Source organism: Lotus japonicus, chromosome 6 (genome assembly GCF_012489685.1).
Source record: "Lotus japonicus ecotype B-129 chromosome 6, LjGifu_v1.2".
Lineage (NCBI taxonomy): Eukaryota > Viridiplantae > Streptophyta > Magnoliopsida > Fabales > Fabaceae > Lotus > Lotus japonicus.
This window is the reverse complement of record NC_080046.1, coordinates 29,852,060-29,879,671: the sequence shown is the minus strand read 5'-3', so window position 1 is coordinate 29,879,671 and position 27,612 is coordinate 29,852,060. Positions and strand designations below refer to the sequence as shown.

Genomic DNA, 27,612 nt, shown 5'->3' with positions numbered 1-27,612 from the left:
AAATATAATTTTTTTTTTCAGATTTTATAAATTTAAAGTTGACATAATAGATAAATGTGAGAGTGACATCAATAAGAACTCCCTTAGTGAATTATATGCCTAAACTTGTGGGATGAATGTATACCGGTAGCACGTCTACATTAGTTTCATGCGTAACACGCGTCATCAATTCTCCAACTGGCTGCAGTCCTCTGTCTTCGTGCTCTTAGCTTCACAACTCACAAGCAAAACCAACAAAAAATCTCGACCCCCTGTAACTGTAACTGTCCTGTGCTGGGGTCACAACCCAATTCTCATTCCCAATCTGAGATTCAGCTATGGTTTCTTCATCCATCATTTCTCTTCCTCTCATCTTATACCTCTCTTTCTTTTCCTTCTTCTTCGTCTCTCCCTCTCAATCTCACAACAACAACAACAACAACAAGGTTTCATTGGCCTTGTACTATGAAAGCTTGTGCCCTTACTGCTCCAATTTCATCGTCAATTACCTCCCCAAAATCTTCACTGATGACCTCATCTCCATCGTTGACCTCAACCTCGTTCCATGGGGTAACGCCAAGCTCAGAAGTGCCACCAACTTTACCTGCCAGGTATTCTACTCTACTCTTTGTGTTTGCTTTATTATGCTCGTTTTGGCGTTTTCTCATTCATGACAAAACTGCTGCTCATTTTATCTATTTATTTATTTATTAATTTGGGTTTGGTCATGGATGAGTATTGCAGCATGGCCCGAATGAGTGCTTGCTGAACACTGTTGAAGCGTGTGCAATTGCTGCATGGCCTGAACTGGTAAGAATTGCTTTTCACCTTTGGTAGTTAGACAGACAGAGAAATCAGTGAACTATCTAGGAACATGCATGTTTTTTTCTTGTATTTTATCCATAATTTCCATGGTTATTATAGCAAGGACAGTTAAATTTTGGGAAAAAATTAGGATTATGCTCTCTTTCTATTTATGTGTCTGTGATCTATTGAAACAATTAGGATCCTTAATAGCCACAAGAGAGACTGGATTGTTTATCCAAAAAAGAAGAAGGAAACTGCTTGAAGGGAGACAACTGAATGAAGCACCATTTGGAGAGAGCTAGAGATCACATGACAAGTTTGCTGATGAATGTAGACGTCCCACATGACACTAAGGTCGGGGATTGGGTCTATTTGAAAACCAGACCCCATAGACAAGGGTCAATGCCTCTAGGCTGCACCCCAAATTGGAAGTTAGATATTATGAGCCATATTTGGTGGTAAAAAAGGTTGGTGCTGTAGCATTTCAACTGCAACTCCTTCCTCAGGCATGCATACATCCAATTTTTCATGTGTCCTAGTTAGAATTGAAAACAGAATTAGGAGGAAAGAAATATTTGTATTGTGAGAAAAGAAAAATTACATGGATCACTTACCTTGGGCAGAATACTTATCCAATTTTTCATGTGTCCTTGGTACTCAAAGCCTAAAGGTCTTTAACACTAGGCCGATTGTATAATCCTGTTGCGGTCCTTGGTACTCAAAGCCTCAGCATACATGGGAAAGTAAGGGATCAAGTGATAAGTCCAATGGCAAGGAAAATCTGAAGACGAAAAGCAAAGAGATGATCCAAGGCCAATTCCCATAGTTCAACATTGAGGATAAGGTTGTTTTTCTTGAGGGAGTTATTGTTAGGATCCTGAATAACAAGAGAGAGTGGACCGTTTATACAAGCAAGAAGAAGAAAACTGCTTGAAGGGTTTATGCTACTTGTCAAGACAATGGGTTAGTTAGGAGTCAGTTATGTTAGTTTGGGGTTTGTTTGTTAGTATTCAAGGAAGCTTGGGTTAATTATGACTAGAGTTATAAATAGTAGTCATTTTGGTAATAACTAAGGACATATTTAGATATTCACTGGGTTTGATTATCGGAGACCATCTCAGTTTGTTAAGGGGAGTTCCCCTTGTCTCAGTAAAACAAATATTTCTATCGTCACTCTTAATTTGATCATACTGTTCACTGTTGTTTGTTTTAAAAATACAGCAAGTTTTTTACTCTTCTGAATATTTTAATGTTGCAGATCACTGTTAATTTCCCCTATCACTTTATTCTTGTTTGTTAATACCCATAACCTATCAGAAATGGCCTTACTTGTTTAAAAATACAGCAAGTTTTTTACTTTTCTGAATATTTTAATGTTGCAGATCACTCTTAATTTGATCATACTGTTCACTGTTGTTTGTTATAATAATACTTTGCAACTTTGCATGTATACCACTGTTAGAATATTTATATATTTCATGCCTTTTTGCAGAGCAAGCATTTTCCTTTCATCTATTGTGTTGAGGATCTGGTGTATCAGCATAAGTACAACGAGTGGGAGTCTTGTTTTCAGAAGCTGGGTCTGGATTCAAGACTTATTGACCATTGTTATAATAGTGAATTTGGTAAACAGGTTAGTGCTTTTTTCTTATTTAGTTTTAGTCCTGGAAATATCATGCTATCACAGAGATATAAGTATGAAGATTTTCCATTATCTTCATAAGAAAGACAAAGTGTTCTAAACGTTTTAAATAGTCTTTAGTTAGTTAGTTATACTTAGTGAGTTAGTTAGAATGTTATTGAGGCATGTGGCCTATAAATAACAAACATTAGAGAGTTAGGGGTATCTTTTGTATCATTTGGGTATTGGGATTAGGAAGAGGGTGTGGACTCTCTAGAGAGTGTGGACTCTCTCTCTTGTATTGTGCTCTAGTTCCCAATTTGGGAATTAGGGATTTGTGAGAAATAATATCAGATTTCAGGGTGGTTCTATCATTGGTATCAGAGCACCAATCTAGGTGCCTGAACCACAAATCTGCGCATGGAAGAGACAAAGAGCAAGCTGAGAATTTCAGAGGAAATTCCAATTTTTGGTGGAGATGAAGCTCTGGAATGGATACAACGTTTGGAGGTTGTGCTACGAGGAGTTTCAGAAGAAGAGAAGTTGCAGGCTTCAATGGAGGCTTTAGAAGGAAGAGCTCTTACCTGGTTTCAATGGTGGAAACGTTGTAATCCGAATCCATCATGGGAAGGGTTCAAAATTGCAATGGTGAGGAGGTTTCAGCCCTCAAAGATTCAGAATCCATTTGAGTTGCTTCTTTCTCTGAAGCAAGATGAAACGGTGGAAGATTATGTGAAAGATTTTTAGAAGTACGTGGGTGCTCTTAGGGAAATTGATCCAGAATTTGTCAAAGGAATCTTCTTGAAAGGATTGAGGGAGGAGATCCGAATAGAGGTACGATTGATCGAATCTTACTCTCTTCCTGAGGTTATTCACAAAGCCATTCTTATTGAACAAGAAAAGAGAGAATCTGAGGTTGCAATCAAGCGAACAGCGGCGGCGACATCACGGAGAGATCCTGATGTAGCAGCGGCAACAGCCGAGAAAGTACCGGACGCAGAGGAAGACTTAACTTTTGAGTCGCAGAAACCCATTCTTGAAGCGGAGGAGGCGGTGATAGCGCCAGCGGAGTCGTCGCAAGGGAAACTGGAGATCGCAGTGGTTACTGTGCAGGAAGGAGAAACAGAAATCAGAAGCAAGTCTGAAGCTTCCGATAACCCAATCGGAGGAACGGCCAAGGTGTTAACAGCGACAGAGTTCAGATTTTCACGTGGGTTACCATTCGTGGGGCCAGGAACGCTCCAACGGCCGCCATCAAAACCACCTAGCAACGTGATGCGCCAGGAGGTTGGTGTGCCATGGTGGGTGACGACGAAGGCGGAGATGATCTTCACTTGCCACGAGAAGGGAGAGGAAGATGAAACAGAGTCGGGTCTTCTCTGGTCAAGTTGGGCGGCCGAACGGGCACCGGCAGCGCCGCCGAACTTTGTCGTCAGGGGCGTTGGTAACTGGGTCTTAGCGCCACTGGTTGTGTCGAGTTGTGTGGCGATGGGAAATCACGAACGCAGAGCAAGGTGGGAAGAGTTTGTCGTCAGGGGTGGATGGGAATGTTTCTGGAATGTGCCAGCAGCAGAGGTGTGGCCAGAGAGGATGAGGTACCAGCTGGACTTCTGCCCTGACAGAATGGGCCATACCCAACTAAGGAAGAATTGGGCCTTGCAACCGAATAGTGGAGTGATGGGATTAAGGGTAAGCCTGTGGTCAATGTATATGTTAGGAAGGAGAAGGACTCAAACTGAATTAGTCCTTTAGGGTTATTTTTGTAATATCTTCAGTTTATAAGGACTGAATTAGAATAAGTGAATATTGGGGGTAACAGCTTTATATAGCTGATAGTTAGAGTTAGAGAGTTAGTTTTCTGGTTGTTGGTGGGCTCTAACTGAATTGAGGAATTCAGTTGTAACTCTCATCTCTCTCTCTCTCTTCTCTCTCTTCCTGTAACCGTTCTTGATTCCCCAATCTGAATAATATTCATCTCAATTTTGGAAGATTCTTCACTGTTCTTGTTTCAATTCTGTTCTTCAAATTCCAGATCTAACATTGGTATCAGAGCACCGATTCTGGTGCCCTGATTTCGCTTCTGTTGTGGAAATCGCCAATCTCTGTTCTAGCAAACATGGTGAACACTCGCGCATCTGGTTCTAGCGGCGAAGAAGGAATTCCAGAGAGGGAAGCTTTCAGAACTCGCATGGAGTTGAATGAAGCTAGGACGAAGCATCTGGAAGATGCGATTGAGGAGAATGCGGTTAGAGCAAAGAGGATCGAAGAATCTCTCTATGCGGTGTTGTCCAAGCTTGGAGTTACCACCGTTGATGAAGCCTTGAGCCGCGATTTGCGAACTGCAATTGGAATCGATCCTAGTCTTGAGCGCGATAAGGGAAGCAATCGATGGAGGAAGCTTGAGATTCTGATTTTTGGAGGTGACGATGCTTATGGTTGGACGCACAAGCTGGAGAGGTATTTTGAGCTGAGAGGAGTTTCTGATGATGATAGAATGCAAGCTACCTTGATCGCTCTTGAAGGCAAAGCTCTCAGTTGGTTCCAATGGTGGGAAAGGTGTAATCCAAATCCTACTTGGGACGGTTTCAAACTGGTAGTGATTAGGAGGTTCCAACCAGCTATGATGCAGAATCCATTTGAACTTCTTTTGTCTCTTAAACAAACTGGAACTGTAGAAGCTTTTGTAGAGGAGTTTGAGAAGTACGTGGGAGCACTCAAGGAGATAGATCAAGATTTTGCTAAAGGAATCTTCCTGAATGGCTTGAAGGAAGAGGTCAAAATGGAGGTAAAACTCTTTGAACTTCCTACTTTAACTGCAGTTATACAAAAATCTCTGATGATTGAGCAGAAAAATTTGGCTTTGGGAAAATCTGCTAGTTATAATTATCCAAGATCAAACAACTACAATAGAACTGGAACATACAATAAAGTAGTGACTATTGATACCAAGGGAACCAGTGATAAAAAGCTGGAAACTGTGGCTGGTAACTGTAACACCCCGATTTCCAGGTGTCACTTTAGTAACCAAAAATAGACTTTACGCTGAAAACAGGTAATTTTTTTTTCGTTTCTTTCCTTTAAATCAAAGCGATAAAGAAGTAGAGACAACACCCAACAACTAAACTAACCGATATACAAATATATATACATCTGTACAGCCTCGGCTGCACTCCATGTCACGCGAAGCCGCAGTGACTCCAAAGTAGTACGCCCGCAGGCAAATATACAAACCAGAACTGTGAGTAAAAGTATCAAAATACAGTTATCCAAGAGAAAGTCGGCACTCAAAAATGGCCTGAAAGGAAGACCCCTATACTCCGACAGACTCTCTGTGATCCTCCTCAAAAGAACCACACAAAAAGCCACACATCGGAACCTACCCTGTCCCAACAAGAAACTGACGATCAGAGCTCTACACAAAAATGTCGCTAATCCTAACCTACCCTCCCAGCTCAGCTCACCAGTCATCCTCCTCCTCATCGCTGCTCGGCGAGTAGCTCTCCCCACTGCTCTCGGAGTCAGAGTCGGAATCCACCGTAATCATCTCGGTGTCCAAGTCCATAACCTCCCTCCTCACTGTCCTGCGCACCGCCCTAGTCGAGCCGGTCTCCACATCCACCTCTCCTGTGAGAACATCCTCCTCCTCCACCCTCATCAAGGGGTCCACACGGTAGCCGTGCGGTGAAGAGAAAGATAAGAGACGTGAGACAGATGGGACAACAGACTCCCTCCTCGGCTGTACGAGCCTAGAGGACGACGCCACGTCGGTAGAAGCGATGGCAGTAGCCGGAGGTGGCACAACAGGTGTAGAAGCAGCAGCAGGCTCGATCTCCTCTGGGTCCTCCTCAACAGAAGGTGAAGTCGGAGGTGGTGCAGGTGGTGCATGTCCAGTGCCTGGTCCACAATGAACTGAGGGCGGCAAGTCAAAACTCAGCTCCATACGCCGTAGCACTCCGCTCGTCAGGCGTCCTCGCTCATCCGTCTGGTCCTCCATGACCCTTCCCCTATACGTCGCTCGGTGACCAGCCACATCGATCACCCAAGCGGTGGGGGCATCCCTATCCAGCAACTCATATCTGATCCCCCCCGAGGGAGAGACCGTCGAGAACCAGTCGGCCATCGACATCTGGCAGCAGGCCGACCGCCCAAAGACAAACATACAAACAAAGCCAAGGCGCTAGGGTCAACTCACAGCAATAAGTACATATACACACAACATGTGACAGGGTATATATATATATATATATATATATAAGTTGTTATATAAGCATATAAGTAATCCTAGCATGTTATGGCTCTAACACTACTTCAATAAACAAACAGCACACAGTCTCAGTCAGCATGAATGTATGCGTGAATGCACAATATGAATCCGGATTTGTGACGCGTTCCCGTTCGCCACAAGTGAAGCATTTTCACTATGGATGGACCATTCCCGTTATCCATCCTGGATGAAATCCATCCTGGATGAACCATTCCCGTTATTCATCCTTGGTGAACCATTCCCGTTATTCACCGAATGATGAACCATTCCCGTTATTCATCATTAATGCAAGGTGAACCATTCCCGTTATTCACCATGATATGCACAGGTGAACCATTCCCGTTATTCACCCGATTGAATGCAACGTGGTTAGCCAAACAACGAATCGCCCTTACCACGAAAGTGTTTAGCTCACAACCCAATCTCAACCAACCCAATGAGTTAGTGTCGGTCAATACAACACAACTCGGAGTAAGTGTCGGTCAATACAACACAACTCCAACAAGAAAACACAAGGGTCTAGTGTCGGTCAATACAACACGGCTCCACAACAATCCCCAAGAGTACTAGAGTACTCGGTGACTTTCAATCATCACCATAGCTCACCTTAGTGGCTTCCCCCAATTCCGATAACTCTCCAAACCCACAACAAAGTCGACTTTTCCCCGTCTTTCGTAAATATTTTCCCCTTCAGTTCTCCTATGCTTAAACGTTAATAAAAATTGTTTCAATTCGAATTAGTCAAGTTATGAGTTTATTTCTCAAAGTCTAAGTTTCCCAAGTCTTTAGTTTTTCAAAGCTCTATCATTCTAAGTTTTCAAAGATCAACCACCCAAAATACATTTCCCGGGGAAAGTCTAGGAATTCCAACGAATCCCAACAAATGGCTAAGTCTCAAACCCCACATTTGGACTTGCCTAGGGTTGTTCATCCAACCCGAGATATCAAAGATCACCAGATCAATGAACCTCCACTCCGAAGTTGCGTCAAAACGCTCAATCCAACAAAAGCACAACATCACAAGTATGGAAAAGCATCATAACATCAACTCATCATCAAAAACAACATCAGATAAAACATAAGTCGAATTTATCGACGCCTATCATGCAGTCATAGCTAATATATAGTAAGTTGCCCTAACCTCGAGCTGTTCCAGCTTCGCAAACAAAGTTCTCCTCAAACAATTGCTCTGAGTCTTCCAAAGTTCCCTCAACTGAACCTCGGAGAAAAACAAAGCAGAATCCAAACAAAATCGATTAGTTCGATCGCAAAACAATACATAAACGATAGACAAAGCATTAAAGCTTCAGAATAGGACAATCAGGTACGAAAAGACAAGTTTTCGAAAACGAAAAACTCCCCCCCCTTAGGAAATAGCCCACGGCCATAAGGAGAAAAGAGCTTCGGCTCTTTTTCTTCGATCAAATCAGTTTACAAGGTAGTTTTAGGGTAAAACTAAGGCAAAGAAACTGTCAGAACAATTTTCGGACAATCGGGCCGAAATACGACTACGCAGGGGCATTTTGGTCCAAAATAAAGGCTCAAAACTTCAAAGTTATCCGTTCTGAAAACAAATTTGACAGCAACGATCCTCATGATATCCGTGACAACAAATCCTAAAGGCACGAAGTCATATTAAGTCTTTTCGACAATAAAGTTTCGAAATGTGAGACAAAAAGAGTTTTGAGTCAATTTTTCAGATCCTGGACAACTGAATCGCAATCAGAGTTTACTGACAGAGGTTTTAGACTCAGGGGAACATAAGGAACATAACCCAAGCGAGAAATCAGAGAAATCGGACAATTTTAGAAAAAGCTCAAAACTTAGAGCACAGAAACGACTTCAGAAACTCAGCAGAAACAGAAATCAGAGGCAGGATTCATGATAGTTACCTCGATACCTAGAAGTAGGGACGAACTGCACGAAGATTGGTCAAGTTTTCGCGGAAATCCCCTCCCCCCTTGCTCCCCACGAAATCAGCCACAAATGGAAAGAAAATGAGAGGATTTTGCTTTTTCGCGCTATTTATAGGCGGGTGAAATCGCGGGAAAATGAAAATTTCGCGATTCCGATTTTTGCAGCACGATCACCGAGAAATTCTAAGAGAGATTCTGGCGTCGGAATTCCAGAACTCAAAACAAATATCTAGGATTTGGGAAAAACGATATCGAAAAACTCAAAAGCGGTGTCGGTTAATCTGCCCCGAAAAACTACTTTTTGCTGTGATGCTCAAACGACAAAACTTCCAACAGAAAAAAGATTGGAAATGTCGAAACAAGTCTGGCAACGCGGACGGAATCTTCGTTAGAAATCCCGAATAGAAAAAGTCTTCATCCATTGCTCGAAAATAGGGTTTCGAAGCAAAGAAATTAGCGTCGGCGGACATCCGAAAAGTGAAACCTATCGTGCGTACAGTCCAGAGTTCCGAAATGAAACGCTGGTCAATGGAAAAATAAAGAGAATCTTTAAATTTTCCGAGAGTTCGAAATCTCACTTAAAACGTTGCTTTAAGAGCGAAATAGCCTATTCTGGACACGCTCGCCCTAAGGCAAGTGTGCAGACGACTCGCACTAACTCCGAAAACAGCTACGCAACATTCCTCAAGCAATTCCTGAACTTTCTTCTTCATTAATCTTTCTCAAATGTCAAACTCCTGTCACGCTTACACTATTTCTACGTGTGAGTCGGAAACTTAACTTGTTCTGAAAATCCAGGTCTTACAATACTCCCCTCCAAAAAGAAAGTTTCGTCCTCGAAACTCAGAGCTCTGCAAAAAGTTCGGAATACAGTTCCTTGATCTTATCTTCCAATTCCCATGTAGTAGTGCCTGTGTCATTGTTCCTCAAAATCTTTACTTAAGCAATCTGCCTTCCCCTTAACTGTTTCACTCTTCTATCCCCACTGCTAACTATCGGCGTCTCAAAAGACAAAACATCATTCAACCTCATGTCGTCTGACTCGATTACTTGCGTCGGACCTCTGCTTGAAATGATACCGGTTGGCATTCCGTGCAGTCGCACAACCTTAGCCACTTACTTCTTTACTTTCGGTCGTCCGGAATTCTTCTTAAACTCAGTGCCTCTCTGTCATCTCAAAGTAGATACTCAACTTGTCCTCGTGATCTTCATCTACAGTCCATCACTTGTTCGTTCGATAACTCTTAGACGAAACATTGCGTTGGAATCTAATAGTCCATTAACGTCACATCCAACTTCGTAACTATCATCACTCGCACAATGAAATCAATCTCCTACTTAGTCACCATTCGAATTAAAAATCGACTTATGTCCTTATTTCTTGTCCTTCACTAATCTTATCCCCTTCAACATCAAGTTACCAACAACTTATAAGATAATCCTCTTCTTAATATCTAACAATCCATTATTATCGTCTTCTTCCTTAGAACTTCCCTCACTCAAACCTATTTACACTTACTGAAATCCCTAACACTTCGCACAAATCGAGACTTATCCTCTAGAAGATTAAATCATAACTATACCTCAAGGGACTTAACTAGCCATTTTATCATCCAATCCTTCAACATTCTGGGATTTAACTGTTATCGTAGCCGCTAACACCACTAAATCTCTTATGTGTACATGAATCTCAGCTCACTAGGTCAACCTTAGCCCTAGGATTCTCATTCAACTTAGTAAAATTCACTTGTTAACCATAATATGCATCATCAAAATCCATAACAAAGTTTCATCCACTCTTAAGCTCTAAGAAACTTGTCCAAACATAACAACTTCAAGTATTCATCTTAACACCAACACCCTCCTTTTGGGACTCAACCACCATCTCGTCAATCAACTTCTTAATCTCCCAATCAAATTCTGACAAACTTTGAGTCCTTCACACCTTAGACAGACATTCATAGATTTAAAACCTAAACCTTCTCCAAGTTTGGTCCTCTAATGTCCTTTAATCCTTCAATACTTCTTAAATGAATATCCGTTTCTTAAAAACTATAACTCCTTCACTTACCCAACGACCTGATAAGTGTCGTCATGCTTCCACACTCACCCCTTGGTCCTGATATCCATAATCATAACTTATTATGCTAACATCATTCAAATCTTATCACATGGTCATTATGTCCGCAACCTCATAATCAACATCAATCGATCACCAACCTTAACACTCCACACAACCCAGAATTCCCTTACTTCAAGATCTCTCTTATACTACACCTCAATGGTCTTAACCCGAAACTCACCTTCAGGTCTTCAATCTTCTAAGATTCAACTCCTATTGTCACACCTACAACCATAAGATCTCCTACTCGTACGTGATTCTCGGCTCTCAAGATTCAATCTTAACCCTAAGATTTCAATCCAACTTAGTAAATCTCACTTAGTAATCTCAGCATATTTCCTTGGAATCCATATCACCAACCTCAAGTATTCAACTTATGCTAAAACTTTCTTTCTCCAACTTAATCATTAATTCAACACTTTTCAAGCGAAAATTCATCTCTTAAGACTATAATGTCTCCACATATTAATCCAACGCTTAGCAAAACTTATTCCTCGAACTCGACTATAACAATCTAGTTCAGAGTTAATTCTTCTCAATCTCGCTACCATCAAACAATCATCTATAACCGGATATTAAATCCAACCTATCTAATCTCTAATAATCCCACGTCAGAAATCACATAACCTATGACTTCATAACTTCCGAGAAAATACTTAAAGATTTTCCAACATCAATTCTATTGGCTTAGTCTACCTCTACTTGGAGTAATCACACGAACTAACCAATCAATGTCTATACGAAAATCATCAACTTCCAAAGGTTCAAATCTTAATCTTGTACAATCAAATGCTTAACACAAACTTTCCTCCCAAATCCGACTAATCCTCAATCAATTCAAATTCATCTTACACATCCTTCTATCAAGGTCCATTATCAGCTGTGATTCCGAATATCACCCCCTCAATATTAGGTTGATCAGGCCTAATACATCGAAGGTGGAAATTTAGAAAAACCCACTGGAACAGACAATGAGTTCCTGACATCCAGTAACCACAAATATCCTGATATCAAGTTCCTAACGATTCTGCTACGGAACCACACACCCTCAATCCATGTAAAAGATTAATCCTTCCTCGTCAATTGAGTCAAAGGTCCAACAATCTTGGCAAATCCCTCAATGAAGCGTCTATAATATCCAGCTAAATCCACAGAACTTCTGATCTCTGTCACCATCTTCGGTTGCTCCCAAGCCAAAACAGTCTCCACTTTCGCCGGATCCACAGCTATGCCCTCCTTCGAGATAGCATGGCCTAAGAAATTGACTTCCTCCAGCCAGAATTCACACTTGGAAGGGTTCTCATACAGCTTTTTCTCTCTCAACAATTGTAAAACTTGGCGCAAATGTCCTTCATGTTTATTCGCGTCCTTCGAATAGATCAATATGTCCTCAATAAACACCACCACACGCCGATCTAAGAACTCCTGAAAGATGCGGTTCATGTAATCCATGAAAACAGCAGGTACATTCGTCACTCCAAACGGCATCACTAGGTACTCGTAGTGTCCTTAACGTGTCCTGAAAGCAGTCTTCGGTATATCCTCAATCTTCACTCTGATCCGACGATAGCCTGACCTCAAATCTATCTTGGAAAATACGGTAGCCCCTCGTAGTTGGTCCATCAAATCATCTATCCTCGGCAACGGGTATCTGTTCTTGATCGTCGCCTTGTTCAATTGTCGATAATCCACCCACGATCTCGACCTTCCGTCCTTCTTCTTGACTAAAAGCACTGGCGCTCCCCATGGTGAAACACTCGGTCGAATGAATCCCTTTTGCCGAAAGATCCTCTAACGACTCCGCTTCAAAACTAAACGCCCTAAAATCCTACGATTCGTACCCATAAGGAATTTCCCTGAGATCCTAGCTTCCTTATCAACGCCTCGGTAAAACAACTCCCTAGCTCCGCGTGCTATTCTAGATCTCGTGTAACCTCTATAGTTAAATCACGAGCAACTTCGAATAAGGTCCTACTAGGGATAATAATCATAGGATCATAGTCTAAGTAGTAAATACAAGTTAGGCGCGTCACACTCGCTTGAATATAAAAGAGTAAGTTATTCTAGAATACGAGAACAGTTAAAATATTACCATCGTTCCCACGTTCTTCCTCGTTCGACTCCTCAACTCTTGCTCCTCCCTTGATATGAATCCTTTCCTCTGTAGCAAGTTGTTTTCCTTTCCCAACATTCCCTGATGATTCGCCCCTGAGTGCCTTGCAATCTTGGGAGAAATGTCCCGGTTGGTTGCAATTGAAGCATAGACTTTCTTTGGTCTTGCAGTTCACAGCTAGATGCCCCTCTCGGTTACACTTGAAGCATCTCCGTCCAATCACTGAGCATTTGTTAGCAAAATGCCCAAACTTTCTGCAACGAGTACATGTCACTCCTTTGTCACCAACTGGCTTCCCCCCCAGTATCAGCAGTCGTCGGTTTGTACTCTCTTGAGATAAGATTTCTTCCCTCGGAACGCTGATATGGTCCCCACTTATGGTAACTCTTCCTTCCGTTGTAGCCTTGGGAACCTGACCTCATTGGTCCCCCAGCTCCAATTCGGTTCATTCCTCTTTATTGATACATTGTTGTCGCCATCAGTCGTTGATGATGCTCACATGTAGCCTCCGCCATCCGGTTAAGATCCACCATCCTATATCCCATCGAACGTCCGATTAGTACTAACCATACGGTAGCACTAGACAAACCACTCAATCCGATTGAGTAGTAACGCAAGCAATTAGAGCGAAAATCGCTCTGCAGACAATCAATTTTCACTCTTTGCAGAGTCACACAACCTAGCACAGAAGACCTATTCCCCAAAGACTCCCAAAAGACTCGACTAAGCTCTGATACCACAATGTAACACCCCGACTTCCAGGTGTCACTTTAGTAACCAAAAATAAACTTTACGCGGAAAACAGGTAAATTTTTTTTTTCGTTTCTTTCCTTTAAATCAAAGCGATAAAGAAGTAGAGACAACACCCAACAACTAAACTAACCGATATACAAATATATATACATCTGTACAGCCTCGGCTGCACTCCATGTCACGCGAAGCCGCAGTGACTCCAAAGTAGTACGCGGGGGAGAGACCACCGAGAACCAGTCGGCCATCGACATCTGGCAGCAGGCCGACCGCCCAAACACAAACATACAACCAAAGCCAAGGCGCTAGGGTCAACTCACAGCAATAAGTACATATACACTCAACATGTGACAGGGTATATATATAAGTTGTTATATAAGCATATAAGTAATCCTAGCATGTTATGGCTCTAACACTACTTCAATAAACAAACAGCACACAGTCTCAGTCAGCATGAATGTATGCGTGAATGCACAATATGAATCCGGATTTGTGACGCGTTCCCGTTCGCCACAAGTGAAGCATTTTCACTATGGATGGACCATTCCCGTTATCCATCCTGGATGAAATCCATCCTGGATGAACCATTCCCGTTATTCATCCTTGGTGAACCATTCCCGTTATTCACCGAATGATGAACCATTCCCGTTATTCATCATTAATGCAAGGTGAACCATTCCCGTTATTCACCATGATATGCACAGGTGAACCATTCCCGTTATTCACCCGATTGAATGCAACGTGGTTAGCCAAACAACGAATCGCCCTTACCACGAAAGTGTTTAGCTCACAACCCAATCTCAACCAACCCAATGAGTTAGTGTCGGTCAATACAACACAACTCGGAGTAAGTGTCGGTCAATACAACACAACTCCAACAAGAAAACACAAGGGTCTAGTGTCGGTCAATACAACACAGCCCAAACAACAAGAGCACTAGGTGTCGGTCAATACAACACGGCTCCACAACAATCCCCAAGAGTACTAGAGTACTCGGTGACTTTCAATCATCACCATAGCTCACCTTAGTGGCTTCCCCCAATTCCGATAACTCTCCAAACCCACAACAAAGTCGACTTTTCCCCGTCTTTCGTAAATATTTTCCCCTTCAGTTCTCCTATGCTTAAACGTTAATAAAAATTGTTTCAATTCGAATTAGTCAAGTTATGAGTTTATTTCTCAAAGTCTAAGTTTCCCAAGTCTTTAGTTTTTCAAAGCTCTATCATTCTAAGTTTTCAAAGATCAACCACCCAAAATACATTTCCCGGGGAAAGTCTAGGAATTCCAACGAATCCCAACAAATGGCTAAGTCTCAAACCCCACATTTGGACTTGCCTAGGGTTGTTCATCCAACCCGAGATATCAAAGATCACCAGATCAATGAACCTCCACTCCGAAGTTGCGTCAAAACGCTCAATCCAACAAAAGCACAACATCACAAGTATGGAAAAGCATCATAACATCAACTCATCATCAAAAACAACATCAGATAAAACATAAGTCGAATTTATCGACGCCTATCATGCAGTCATAGCTAATATATAGTAAGTTGCCCTAACCTCGAGCTGTTCCAGCTTCGCAAACAAAGTTCTCCTCAAACAATTGCTCTGAGTCTTCCAAAGTTCCCTCAACTGAACCTCGGAGAAAAACAAAGCAGAATCCAAACAAAATCGATTAGTTCGATCGCAAAACAATACATAAACGATAGACAAAGCATTAAAGCTTCAGAATAGGACAATCAGGTACGAAAAGACAAGTTTTCGAAAACGAAAAACTCCCCCCCCTTAGGAAATAGCCCACGGCCATAAGGAGAAAAGAGCTTCGGCTCTTTTTCTTCGATCAAATCAGTTTACAAGGTAGTTTTAGGGTAAAACTAAGGCAAAGAAACTGTCAGAACAATTTTCGGACAATCGGGCCGAAATACGACTACGCAGGGGCATTTTGGTCCAAAATAAAGGCTCAAAACTTCAAAGTTATCCGTTCTGAAAACAAATTTGACAGCAACGATCCTCATGATATCCGTGACAACAAATCCTAAAGGCACGAAGTCATATTAAGTCTTTTCGACAATAAAGTTTCGAAATGTGAGACAAAAAGAGTTTTGAGTCAATTTTTCAGATCCTGGACAACTGAATCGCAATCAGAGTTTACTGACAGAGGTTTTAGACTCAGGGGAACATAAGGAACATAACCCAAGCGAGAAATCAGAGAAATCGGACAATTTTAGAAAAAGCTCAAAACTTAGAGCACAGAAACGACTTCAGAAACTCAGCAGAAACAGAAATCAGAGGCAGGATTCATGATAGTTACCTCGATACCTAGAAGTAGGGACGAACTGCACGAAGATTGGTCAAGTTTTCGCGGAAATCCCCTCCCCCCTTGCTCCCCACGAAATCAGCCACAAATGGAAAGAAAATGAGAGGATTTTGCTTTTTCGCGCTATTTATAGGCGGGTGAAATCGCGGGAAAATGAAAATTTCGCGATTCCGATTTTTGCAGCACGATCACCGAGAAATTCTAAGAGAGATTCTGGCGTCGGAATTCCAGAACTCAAAACAAATATCTAGGATTTGGGAAAAACGATATCGAAAAACTCAAAAGCGGTGTCGGTTAATCTGCCCCGAAAAACTACTTTTTGCTGTGATGCTCAAACGACAAAACTTCCAACAGAAAAAAGATTGGAAATGTCGAAACAAGTCTGGCAACGCGGACGGAATCTTCGTTAGAAATCCCGAATAGAAAAAGTCTTCATCCATTGCTCGAAAATAGGGTTTCGAAGCAAAGAAATTAGCGTCGGCGGACATCCGAAAAGTGAAACCTATCGTGCGTACAGTCCAGAGTTCCGAAATGAAACGCTGGTCAATGGAAAAATAAAGAGAATCTTTAAATTTTCCGAGAGTTCGAAATCTCACTTAAAACGTTGCTTTAAGAGCGAAATAGCCTATTCTGGACACGCTCGCCCTAAGGCAAGTGTGCAGACGACTCGCACTAACTCCGAAAACAGCTACGCAACATTCCTCAAGCAATTCCTGAACTTTCTTCTTCATTAATCTTTCTCAAATGTCAAACTCCTGTCACGCTTACACTATTTCTACGTGTGAGTCGGAAACTTAACTTGTTCTGAAAATCCAGGTCTTACAGTAACCCTGTAGTTGGAATCTCTGGTGCTGTGGGAACAGCTAGAAGTGGGGAATATAAACATCTCACTAGTGCAGAAATGAGGGAAAAAAGGGAAAAGAGGCTGTGCTTTAGGTGTGATGAGCCTTTTAGCAGAGATCATAAATGTAAGAACAAACAATTAAAGATGATAATCCTTGGAGAGGAGGAGGAGGAGGAACCAGGGGAAGTTGAGGAAGAAGGATTAGAACAGCTCAACTCACTACAGTTATCATTGTACTCTATGGCTGGATTGACCACTGCTAAATCTTGGAAGATTGCAGGACAGTTTAGAGGTCAACAAGTGGTAGTTATGGTTGATTGTGGGGCTTCTCACAATTTCGTAGCAGAGGAGTTCGTATCTAGCATGCAACTTCCAAAGAAGGATACCCCAAGTTACACTGTGGAGGTGGGAGATGGCCATAAAGTTAGGTGCCAAGGAAAGTGTGTTGACTTGTTGCTTACTGTGCAGGGAGTTGATATTGTACAGGATTTCTATTTGTTCACCTTGCAGGGAGTAGATTTGGTTCTTGGCCTTGATTGGTTAGCTAGCTTAGGAGAGGTTAAAGCAGATTTTGGACAATTGAAGCTAACTCTTAAACAGGGCAATGAATGGGTTACAATCACTGGAGATCCTTCACTTACAAAGTCTCAGTTATCTTTGGCAGCCTTCAGGCAGGTTTTGAAAACAGAAGAGGAAGGATTGGTACTGCATTGCACAGGAACCAGTGAGGAGCAGAAGCTTGAGGCTCCAATTCCAGTGGAATTGCTGGAAGTTTTGCAGCAGTTTGGTCAAGTGTTTATTGATCCAGAGGGGCTGCCACCAACCAGAATTCATGATCATGCCATTCATCTTAAGGAAGGAGCTGAAATTCCCAATTTGAGACCTTACAAGTGCCCTTATTTTCAGAAGTCAGAGGTGGAAAAGCTGGTTGGGGATATGCTTCAGGCTGGAGTGATAAGGCCAAGCATCAGTCCCTACTCAAGTCCTATTATTTTGGTCAAGAAGAAGGATGGAGGGTGGAGATTTTGTGTGGATTATAGAGCCCTGAACAAAATCACAGTGCCTAATAAATTTCCTATTCCTATCATTGAGGAGTTCTTAGATGAAATAGGAGGAGCACAAATCTTTTCTAAACTAGACCTCAAATCTGGTTACCATCAGATTAGGATGAGAACTGAGGACATTGAGAAAACAGCCTTCAGAACTCACGAAGGCCATTATGAGTTCTTGGTTATGCCATTTGGCTTGACCAATGCTCCTTCGACGTTCCAAGCCTTAATGAATGCAGTCTTGAACCCAATTCATACAATGTTATTGAGGCACGTGGCCTATAAATAACAAACATTAGAGAGTTAGTGATAGGTACTCACATATTAGATAGTTAGTTAGAAGGTAGTAATAAGGCTTGTTGCCTATAAATAAGGGTGGTTAGTGAACATTATGGGATCTTTTGTATCATTTGGGAATTGGGTTCTAAAGAGAGAAGTGGTTCTCTCTTGGGTTAGGGAAGGTGTTTGGTATCCTTCCTTGTATCTTTCCCCTAATTCCCAATTTGGGATTAGGGTTCTTCATCAATAATACTTCTACATTTTCTGGGTTCTATCATTGGTATCAGAGCACCGATTCAGGTGCCTGGCCAAGAAAATCCCACAATAAAACAACATCAAGAAGGAGATGGCTGCAGATTTCGGGAATTTTCTCTCACCAAGGGAAAAGATGGAAATCATTGGCATGTTGCGAGAGTTGCAGAAAGAATTCGCAGAGAGCAGAAAGGAACACGAGTCAATTAAAGAGCAGTTGAGAGATCTGAATGAGCGAAGGCAGAAGATGGAACAAGAAAGGCAAGAATCAGAGGCGGCAATCGAGGCGGAGCAAGCGGCGGCAGCGGCGGCGTTGTTGAGGGGAAGTGAGACCGCAACTGTGGCTGGGAAAGCATCTAAAGAAGAGGAAGACTCAACCTCTGCGATTCAGAAACTGAATCTTGGAACAGAGGGTGAATCGGAGACGACAGCGGGGGAAGAGCGAGTAGCGGCGGAGGTATCGCCGGCGAATTTGGAAACCACAACTGAGACTGATTCAGCGGTGGCGGAGGCGACTCAGAAATCCATTCTTGAAACAGAGGAGATTCAGAGTCAACAGAGGAAGGAGAGAGAGTTGTCGCGGAGGAAGGTTGGGCGATCACGGGGACGTCACGGAGGATGACGGCGGCGGAGACACTATTCTTGAGTTTCAAGTCGACGAAGAAGCACGAGGAAGATGAAACAGGGAAGGTCGTCCTCGTTCCGTCAATGGCAGAAATCCAGGAACTGAACATTCAATGGGAAAAGGAGGAGGGATTCGCCGTTTGGCCCCAACCCATCGATTTAGTGTTCAACAGAATTGTTCCAAAATTGGGGGTGAAGAGAGGCAAGACTCTGTATTTCCAGAATGATGGAGCATTTGAGAAGGTGTTTCAACCCGGAGCAAAGGCCACATCGATGGAAACCAGCAAGCAACCTCCATGGAAGCGACCACGCGCAATTCTTGGTGCGCCGGAGAAGACAAAGTGGCCACCAGCAGAATCGCCTAACTTGGAGGCTTTGGGGGCGTTGACGTGGACGGTGTTGGTTGACACTTGCCGCGAGAAGAGAGAAGCAGGTCCAACAGAGTTTGAACTTCTCTGGTTAGGAAGGGCGGCCACACGACCACCGTCAAAGCCACCGGACTTCGTCGTCAGGGGCAGTGGTAGCATAATATTCACATCGCTGGATGTGTTGAGTCGGGAGGTGATGAGAAACCACATCTGTGAAGCATGGGGGGCAGAGGACACAACTGAACTGACATTTTTGGGTCAACTGTTTGACCAAAGGAGCCCAGCCCAAAGCACTTTTCACCTCACAAAGGGAAAGATTTGGGCCAACTTATCAACTTTTGGGTCAAAACCCAATTTGCCCATGTACTTGAAGCAGGGAACCAGAACTCATTTCAAAGAGTTACAGACAACTATGTTGTTGACTACAGTTTGGGCATTGAAGAAGATGGGATTGCTGTGTCAAAATTATATTTCAGCTTTGATTGTGAGATGCAACACAGGTATGCATATAAATTTTTTGGTAGACTGGAACAAGACCATTGTAGTACGAACAAATGGAATGTTGAAGCTTTTATTGCTAGTTTAGGCCATTTACAACATGGTACAGGAAAGAAGCATGACAGTATTTTTGGGTTATTAATTGATCCGGGGGGACTTTTGCTTTCACCAATTCATCAAGAGGCTGTAGCAGGCATTGAGTATCATGGTGATTTGGAAAATATTAGTTTGGAGGGGTTTTCTTTTGGAAATTTCTATGGTTTGCTATTCCAATTGGTGGTGATCACCAATTCATACATAGTTGTGATTATTTGCTTCATGCGCTGGGATCCAGGAGGAAACGGGAATTGTCAGTTTTGGATCTTTGGCATAGCTGTATTTGGGATTGTTCACTGTTGTAGCTTGTATTTTGTTACAGCCACAATTGCAAGGGAAAGGGAGGATTGTGCTATTTGTATTAGTTGAAATATTTGGTAATATTATTGATATGAAAAACTGTACAGGGATTCCTCTTCTTATAGAGGGAATTACATAATGTGATTGATCAAAGTCAAAGAAGGAAATCCTTGACTAAAGAGAGAATTAGGGAGAATGAATGAAAATAAGAAACTACCTAAAATAAACTAAGTACAAACAGGAAACAACATAATTATATACAAACCAAAATATAACTGCTAATTAAGAGCATTAAATGCTCTATTTCACAGTCTGTTGACACTCCCCCTCAAGCTGGCCTAAAGATATCCTCCATAGACAGCTTGCTAGTTATGTTGTCAAAGGATTTCTTGGGTAATCCTTTGGTTAGGATGTCTGCCGATTGCTCTGCAGTGGGAACATATGTAATACAAATCTGCCCACTTTCTATCTTCTCTCTGATGAAGTGTTTATCAACTTCGACATGCTTGGTCCTATCATGTAGGACCGGGTTGTGTGCAATAGATATTGCAGACTTGTTGTCACAATAAAGCTTTATTGGAGGAGAATTGAAAACCTTTAATTCCTGTAGAAGCTTTTCCACCCATAATGCCTCACAAATTCCATGAGCAACTGCTCTAAATTCAGCTTCTGCACTACTCCTTGCTACAACGGTTTGTTTTTTACTTCTCCAACTAACCAAGTTTCCTCCAACAAAGGTGCAATAGCCTGATGTTGATCTTCGGTCTGTCACACTCCCTGCCCAGTCTGCATCAGTGTAGGCTTCTACCTGAAGGTGCCCACGGTTTTTATAAAGAAGCCCCTTCCCAGGTGATCCCTTCAAGTATCTTAAGATTCTAAAAACTGCCTCCAAGTGTTCATGACCTGGTGCATGCATAAACTGGCTTACCATGCTTACAGCAAAGGCAATGTCTGGACGGGTGTGAGATAAGTATATTAGCCTTCCCACTAGTCGCTGATACCTTCCTTTGTCCACCATATTTTCTGTTTCAGCTGGTTGCAGCTTTAAGTTGGGCTCCATGGGTGTTTCTACAGCTTTGCATCCAAGTAATCCTGTTTCTTTTAAAAGATCCAGAATATACTTTCGCTGGTTCATAAAGATACCTTCCTTTGATCTTGCAAACTCAATTCCAAGGAAGTATTTCAATGGGCCAAGTTCCTTGATTTCAAAAACTTTAGCAAGTTTCTCCCTCAGATTTTTGAGTTCCAAGCTATCATCACCTGTCAGAATAATATCATCAACATATACAATCAAGATAGCAACCTTATTATCTGCTGAATGTTTATAGAACAATGTGTGATCAGCTTGGCTTTGGATATATCCAAGCCCTTTTACCACTGTTCCAAACCTCTCAAACCATGCTCTTGGAGATTGCTTCAGCCCATATAATGACTTCTTTAGTCTACACACCTTATTTCTTCCAAGTTCTTCTTCAAATCCGGGGGGAAGACTCATAAACACTTCTTCCTCTAACTCCCCATTCAGGAAAGCATTCTTTACATCCAATTGATGTAAAGGCCAGTTGTAACTTGCAGCAAGGGATATAAGAATCCGAACAGAGTTAAGTTTAGCAACTGGAGCAAACGTCTCTTGATAGTCTACTCCATAAGTTTGAGTGAACCCTTTTGCCACCAATCTCGCCTTGTACCTCTCTACACTTCCATCGGCCTTGCACTTAATGGTAAATACCCACTTACAACCCACCTGTTTTTTGTCACGTGGCAGGTCTGTTATTTCCCAAGTTTCATTCTTTTTCAGTGCACTCAACTCTTCTAAGACTGCTAAATTCCAATTGGGATCATCTAGTGCTTCCTCAATGTTTCTAGGCACAAACAGATCTGTTATTTTAGAGGTAAAAGCTTTGTGATTCGGTGAAAGATTTTGGTAGGAAACATATTGGGAAATGGGATGGTTTGTGCTAGATTTTTCTGATTTTTGGGTGCAGGTTCTGGTTCCTTTTCTAATAGCTATGGGTAATTCAATAGTAGAAGTGAAAATGTCAGTGTTACCTCGAATTTCTTGTGGTATTCTTACTTGGCCTTCTTCCGGGATTTCTGGTTGGCTTGGTGCAGAGATGATGGATTGGTCTTTGGTCCTTTTAGGATACTTCCGAGTATAAACATGGAACTCCTTTTTTTGACTGTGGTATTTCTTTCTCTGTTTGGGCTCCACCTAAGTCTGGCATAAGATTTTCTTTAGAAATTTCAGAACTTGTTTCCACATGTTCTTCCTTGTTGCATTCATCAATAAAATTTGTATTCTCTGTGTCTACAATAGGAATGGGCAGCGGTTCATGCAAAAAATTGTCTTCACTCACATTATTATTCTCCCCCTGAAGGGAATTTTTTTGAAAAAAGGTTGATGTTCAAGAAAGGTAACATCCATGCTAACACAAAGCTTCTTTGTGATAGGATTAAAGACTCTATATCCTTTTTGGTTTGGAGAATAACCAACAAAAATGCATTTTTCTGCCCTTGGGTCTAGTTTGGACCGAGATGTGGAAGGTTTATGCATAAAAACTGTACAACCAAACACCTTTAAAGGCATATCAGTATGTAATCGACATGCTGGAAAAATGGTTTTGAAATTTTCCAAAGGTGTGCGATAATTCAACACACGAGTGGGCATTCTATTTATAAGATAGGCTGCTGTTAGGACAGCATCTCCCCACAAATACTTTGGAACATTACTCTCAAACATAATGGCACGAGCTACTTCAAGGAGATGTTTATTTTTTCTTTCAGCGGTGCCATTTTGTTGAGGAGTATTTGGACATGTCGATTGATGCTGAATGCCTTTATTTTTCAGAAACTCATTGAGATTTTGATTGAAGTACTCAGTTCCATTATCACTCCTCAAAATGGAGATCTTTGTATCAAATTGAGTTTCTACCATTTGTGAAAAACTTTTAAATATATTAGGAACTTCAGATTTTTCATGCATAAGGTAGACCCAACACAACCGGGTGTGATCATCTATGAAGGTTACAAACCACCTTTTTCCAAATTGAGTTGTAATTTTTGAAGGCCCCCAAACATCACTATGGATTAAGTAAAAAGGTCTAGATGCATGATAAGGTTGAGAATAATAAGGAGCTCTTTGATTTTTTGCAAGAACACAACTTTCACATTCAAGAGAAGAACAATTAACATTTTTGAATAAATCTGGAAACAAATGCCTAAGATATTGAAAATTCGGGTGCCCTAGTCTGTTATGCCAGAGCATTATTTGGTCCCTAACAGAGGTGCAACTCATACCACAAAGACCCTGAGCTGCTTTATTTCTGAAAGTATCCTCAAAGTAGTAAAGTCCATCCTTCATCTTAGCATTGCCAATCATCTTCCCCGAAATCCGGTCCTGAAAAACACAATGAGTGTCAAAGAATGTCACACTGCAATTGGAATCTTTGCAGATTTTGCTAATAGAAAGAAGGTTGCAAGATAGTTTGGGCACATGTAAAACTTTTCCTAAGTCAATGTTATTGGATAAGGTAATCTTCCCCTTCCCTGCAATTGCGGAAAAAGAACCATCTGCAATTCTAATTTTTCCATTTCCAGAACAAGGAGAATAGGTTTTAAATAAAGGAGAAAGGCTAGTCATATGATCTGAAGCACCTGAATCAATGATCCATGGTGCATGAATATTTGAGGTGCAATTAAGGGAGCTAGGGGTAGAAAAATTACCTGTTTGTGCCACAGAACCACTAGGAGTACCAGATAAAAAATTAGAATTTAACAACCTTATGAGTTCCTCAACTTGTTCCTTTTTCAAGGAAGTCTTTTCTGCCTCATGAGCTGTAGGGAAAGATTTTTGATTTTTAGGACCTGACTTGCCACCCTTTAGATGTGCTGGCCTCCCAATAATTTTCCAGCAACTTTCCCGAGTATGACCGGGTCTGTTGCAGTGATCACACCAGCGGTTTGAGAAGTTCTTCTGGTTAGTAGAAGTCTTAAGGGCAGCAGTTTCTACAGCAAGAGCATTGGTCTCAGAAGGAGGTGCATCCGTTTTGGTCTTTCCCATCATCACACTTCTGCGAGTTTCCTCTCTTCTAACTTCAGCAAAGACCTCACCCAATGAAGGTAAGGTTGCTCTCCCAATGATTCTGCCACGAACTTCATCTAGCTCTTCATTCAGACCAGCAAGAAACTGAAATATTCTACCTTCTTCCACGGTTTGTCGATGGTGTTTGGCATCCTCTGCAGAGTTCCACTTGTAAGTGTTGAAGAGATCTAGATCCTGCCAAACTCGCTTCAAAGAGTGGAAGTATTTTGTCACGTTATTACCTCCCTGCCGAATTTCTCTGACTTTCAAGGTGAGTTCATAGATCTGAGATTTGTTCTCAAGATCTGAATACATTTCCGTGACACTATCCCATAGCTCTTTGGCTGTGGAATAACACATGTAATTGCTGCTAATGTCCTCCTCCATGGAGTTTACCAGCCATGTCATCACCATGGAGTTTTCAGCGTCCCAAACAGCATATTGTGGATCAGCAATATCTGGCATGGGTTTCTCACCAGTGAGATACCCAAGTTTTCCTCTGCCACGAATATACAACTGGACAGATTGGGACCACCGGAAATAGTTCGACCCATTGAGTCGAAAAGTGGTGATTTGGACAGAATGAGATTCACCGAACAGGACTCGCTGCTCCTGCCTTGGAGGCACAGAATGAGATTCGCCGAACAGGACTCGCTGCTCCTGCCTTGGAGGCTGCGAGACTTTGGGAACCACAATCTCCTCCGTATTCTGATCATCGCTGGCTGAGGAACTGTCAGCCATGGATGCAAATCAGATGCGCAGAGATCTTTGCTCTGATGCCAAGTTGAAATATTTGGTAATATTATTGATATGAAAAACTGTACAGGGATTCCTCTTCTTATAGAGGGAATTACATAATGTGATTGATCAAAGTCAAAGAAGGAAATCCTTGACTAAAGAGAGAATTAGGGAGAATGAATGAAAATAAGAAACTACCTAAAATAAACTAAGTACAAACAGGAAACAACATAATTATATACAAACAAAAATATAACTGCTAATTAAGAGCATTAAATGCTCTATTTCACAGTCTGTTGACAGTATTCAACTCATACAGTTGCAACCTTCTGAATTAATGTCATTTAAGAAGACATCTAATCAGCATTTGTTGGCTAGTTTTGGGAAGATACCCGCCACTTCTTTCATGTTGGGATTTGCTTTTAAAGATGCTACTACAGTGCTATTTCAACCTCTTGGCATCAACTGGAATTTCTGCTACTTGTTTTTCCAGCAATCGGACTAACGCCACATTAGTTTCAGCAGGACAGTGAAGATTTTCCCCAAGTCATACATGTTTTGGACTTTTTGCTTTCGGCTATGGGACCCGGGTGGAAGATGTGATTACCACTCTTGGGAGTTTGGAATAGCTGTTCATGTTTATAGCTTATATTCTTCAGTCCCCTTTTGTATTCAGTTCTTCACCTTGAGGACAAGGTGAATTTTCAGGGGTGGAGTATTGATAGGTACTCACATATTAGATAGTTAGTTAGAAGGTAGTAATAAGGCTTGTTGCCTATAAATAAGGGTGGTTAGTGAACATTAGGGGATCTTTTGTATCATTTGGGAATTGGGTTCTAAAAAGAGAAGTGGTTCTCTCTTGGGTTAGGGAAGGTGTTTGGTATCCTTCCTTGTATCTTTCCCCTAATTCCCAATTTGGGATTAGGGTTCTTCATCAATAATACTTCTACATTTTCTGGGTTCTATCAGTTAGGGGTATCTTTTGTATCATTTGGGTATTGGGATTAGGAAGAGGGTGTGGACTCTCTAGAGAGTGTGGACTCTCTCTCTTGTATTGTGCTCTAGTTCCCAATTTGGGAATTAGGGATTTGTGAGAAATAATATCAGATTTCAGGGTGGTTCTATCATCTTCTAACTTCTTTTATATGAACCTTGAAGTTTTACCGACACTTCTAAATGAAACATATTTGTTGAAACTTGACGATTAGAAAGTTTGAATAATCCTGCAGATGCTGAATTCGTGGGACCTTTGATTCTTTATTTAAACAAGTTCCACCAAGATGAATAGATAATTGAATCTCAGTCATGTCAAATAGCAGGAACTGGTTCTATTATGTAAAATTGGTATAGTATATGTATATCTGGTGCTAGTGACAAATTCCTTTTTCCATACATTCCCTAATTTGGAAAATGTTAGTTGTTAATATGATCTCCAGCTACTAACAAAGATACAATAGATGGGCTGAATCAATATATCACTGTTTGTCTGAAAATTAATGCTATATCTTGATGGTAAATAAAGATATAACATATGTGCTATAACTTTTACCTTCTTTATGCAGCTTGAACTAAATTATGCAGCTGAAACAAATGCTCTGCAGCCTCCTCATACGTATGTTCCATGGGTAGTTGTGAATGGACAGCCACTCTACGAGGTTAGTTTTGCAATTATGTATCTGGCCAAATATTCACTATTCCCTGCGTTTGATTTTTTCGCGAAGCTATATAGCTCTAATAAACAAACTATTTATAACAATAAAATTTGTGCTGACCATGAAATGATGAATGATGGAAATTGAAAAGAATTTGCAAAATTATTTTGCTGCAGGATTATCAAAACTTCTTAAGCTATGTCTGTGAGGCTTATCAAGGCACACATAAACCCACAAGTTGCACTAAAGCATCATACCTTAGTACTGTTGTGGAAGCAATGCCCAAGCATTCAGTTTCTGATATGGAAGAGTGATGCCAACATGGGAAAAATAAGGTCAACAACAATTATGTCATGAATGCACAAGATGAACCTTGGAGATGCAATTTAGATGTGTCAATCCCAGCTACTTGTGATCTAAAAGCAGTTTGTTCCTGTTATCATGTTGTTATCCCAAGAGAAGTGCAAATAGATGGTACTTTCTCATAAAATACCTGTGTGTATATTGTAGTTACATGATGGTTGTCTGTATGTGCAATAAAATGTTTTTGCTATTCCCTTGGTATCACAGTTCTTACTATCCCCTCACCCAGAAACGAGAAATGGTAGTGTCTAATTTACTCCATGGTGTTAAATAACTCCTTGCAAGATGGATGAATAACATTTAAAGTGACTTGAGAATTTTACCACTTTTTACTAAAAAGTTTTAGTTAATTGCTTTGTAAAATAAGTGCTATTGGTTCACCTAGGATGTGATTATAATCTCATGGGGAAAGTTAGACCACCTTTTATATTGTAATAGAAAGTTACTCTGAGTATTTTTTTTTCTTTGTAATATAATTTCTACTGCAGACGGAGGAAAATCATATTCAATAAGAAAATTGAAGGTAGATTGCATTAATCAGTGCTGTAATCGTTTAGTAGTCTTTGAAAATGAGAAAGTA

General features: G+C 41.3%; 2 protein-coding genes across 2 annotated transcripts; both read left to right on the top strand.

Moving 5' to 3' along the window:
• The first annotated feature begins 122 nt into the window (after positions 1 to 122).
• LOC130724622 (gamma-interferon-responsive lysosomal thiol protein-like) lies at positions 123 to 27,354 on the top strand. Its single transcript, XM_057575897.1, has 5 exons — positions 123 to 590; positions 724 to 789; positions 2,279 to 2,419; positions 26,580 to 26,672; positions 26,846 to 27,354. Exons 1-5 carry the CDS (start codon positions 318 to 320, stop codon positions 26,981 to 26,983), a joined length of 711 nt encoding a protein of 236 aa, XP_057431880.1. The 5' UTR covers positions 123 to 317; the 3' UTR covers positions 26,984 to 27,354.
• LOC130724621 (uncharacterized) lies at positions 2,428 to 5,882 on the top strand. The gene has a single exon (XM_057575896.1). It carries the CDS (start codon positions 4,524 to 4,526, stop codon positions 5,439 to 5,441), a length of 918 nt encoding a protein of 305 aa, XP_057431879.1. The 5' UTR covers positions 2,428 to 4,523; the 3' UTR covers positions 5,442 to 5,882.
• Positions 27,355 to 27,612: the final 258 nt, after the last annotated feature.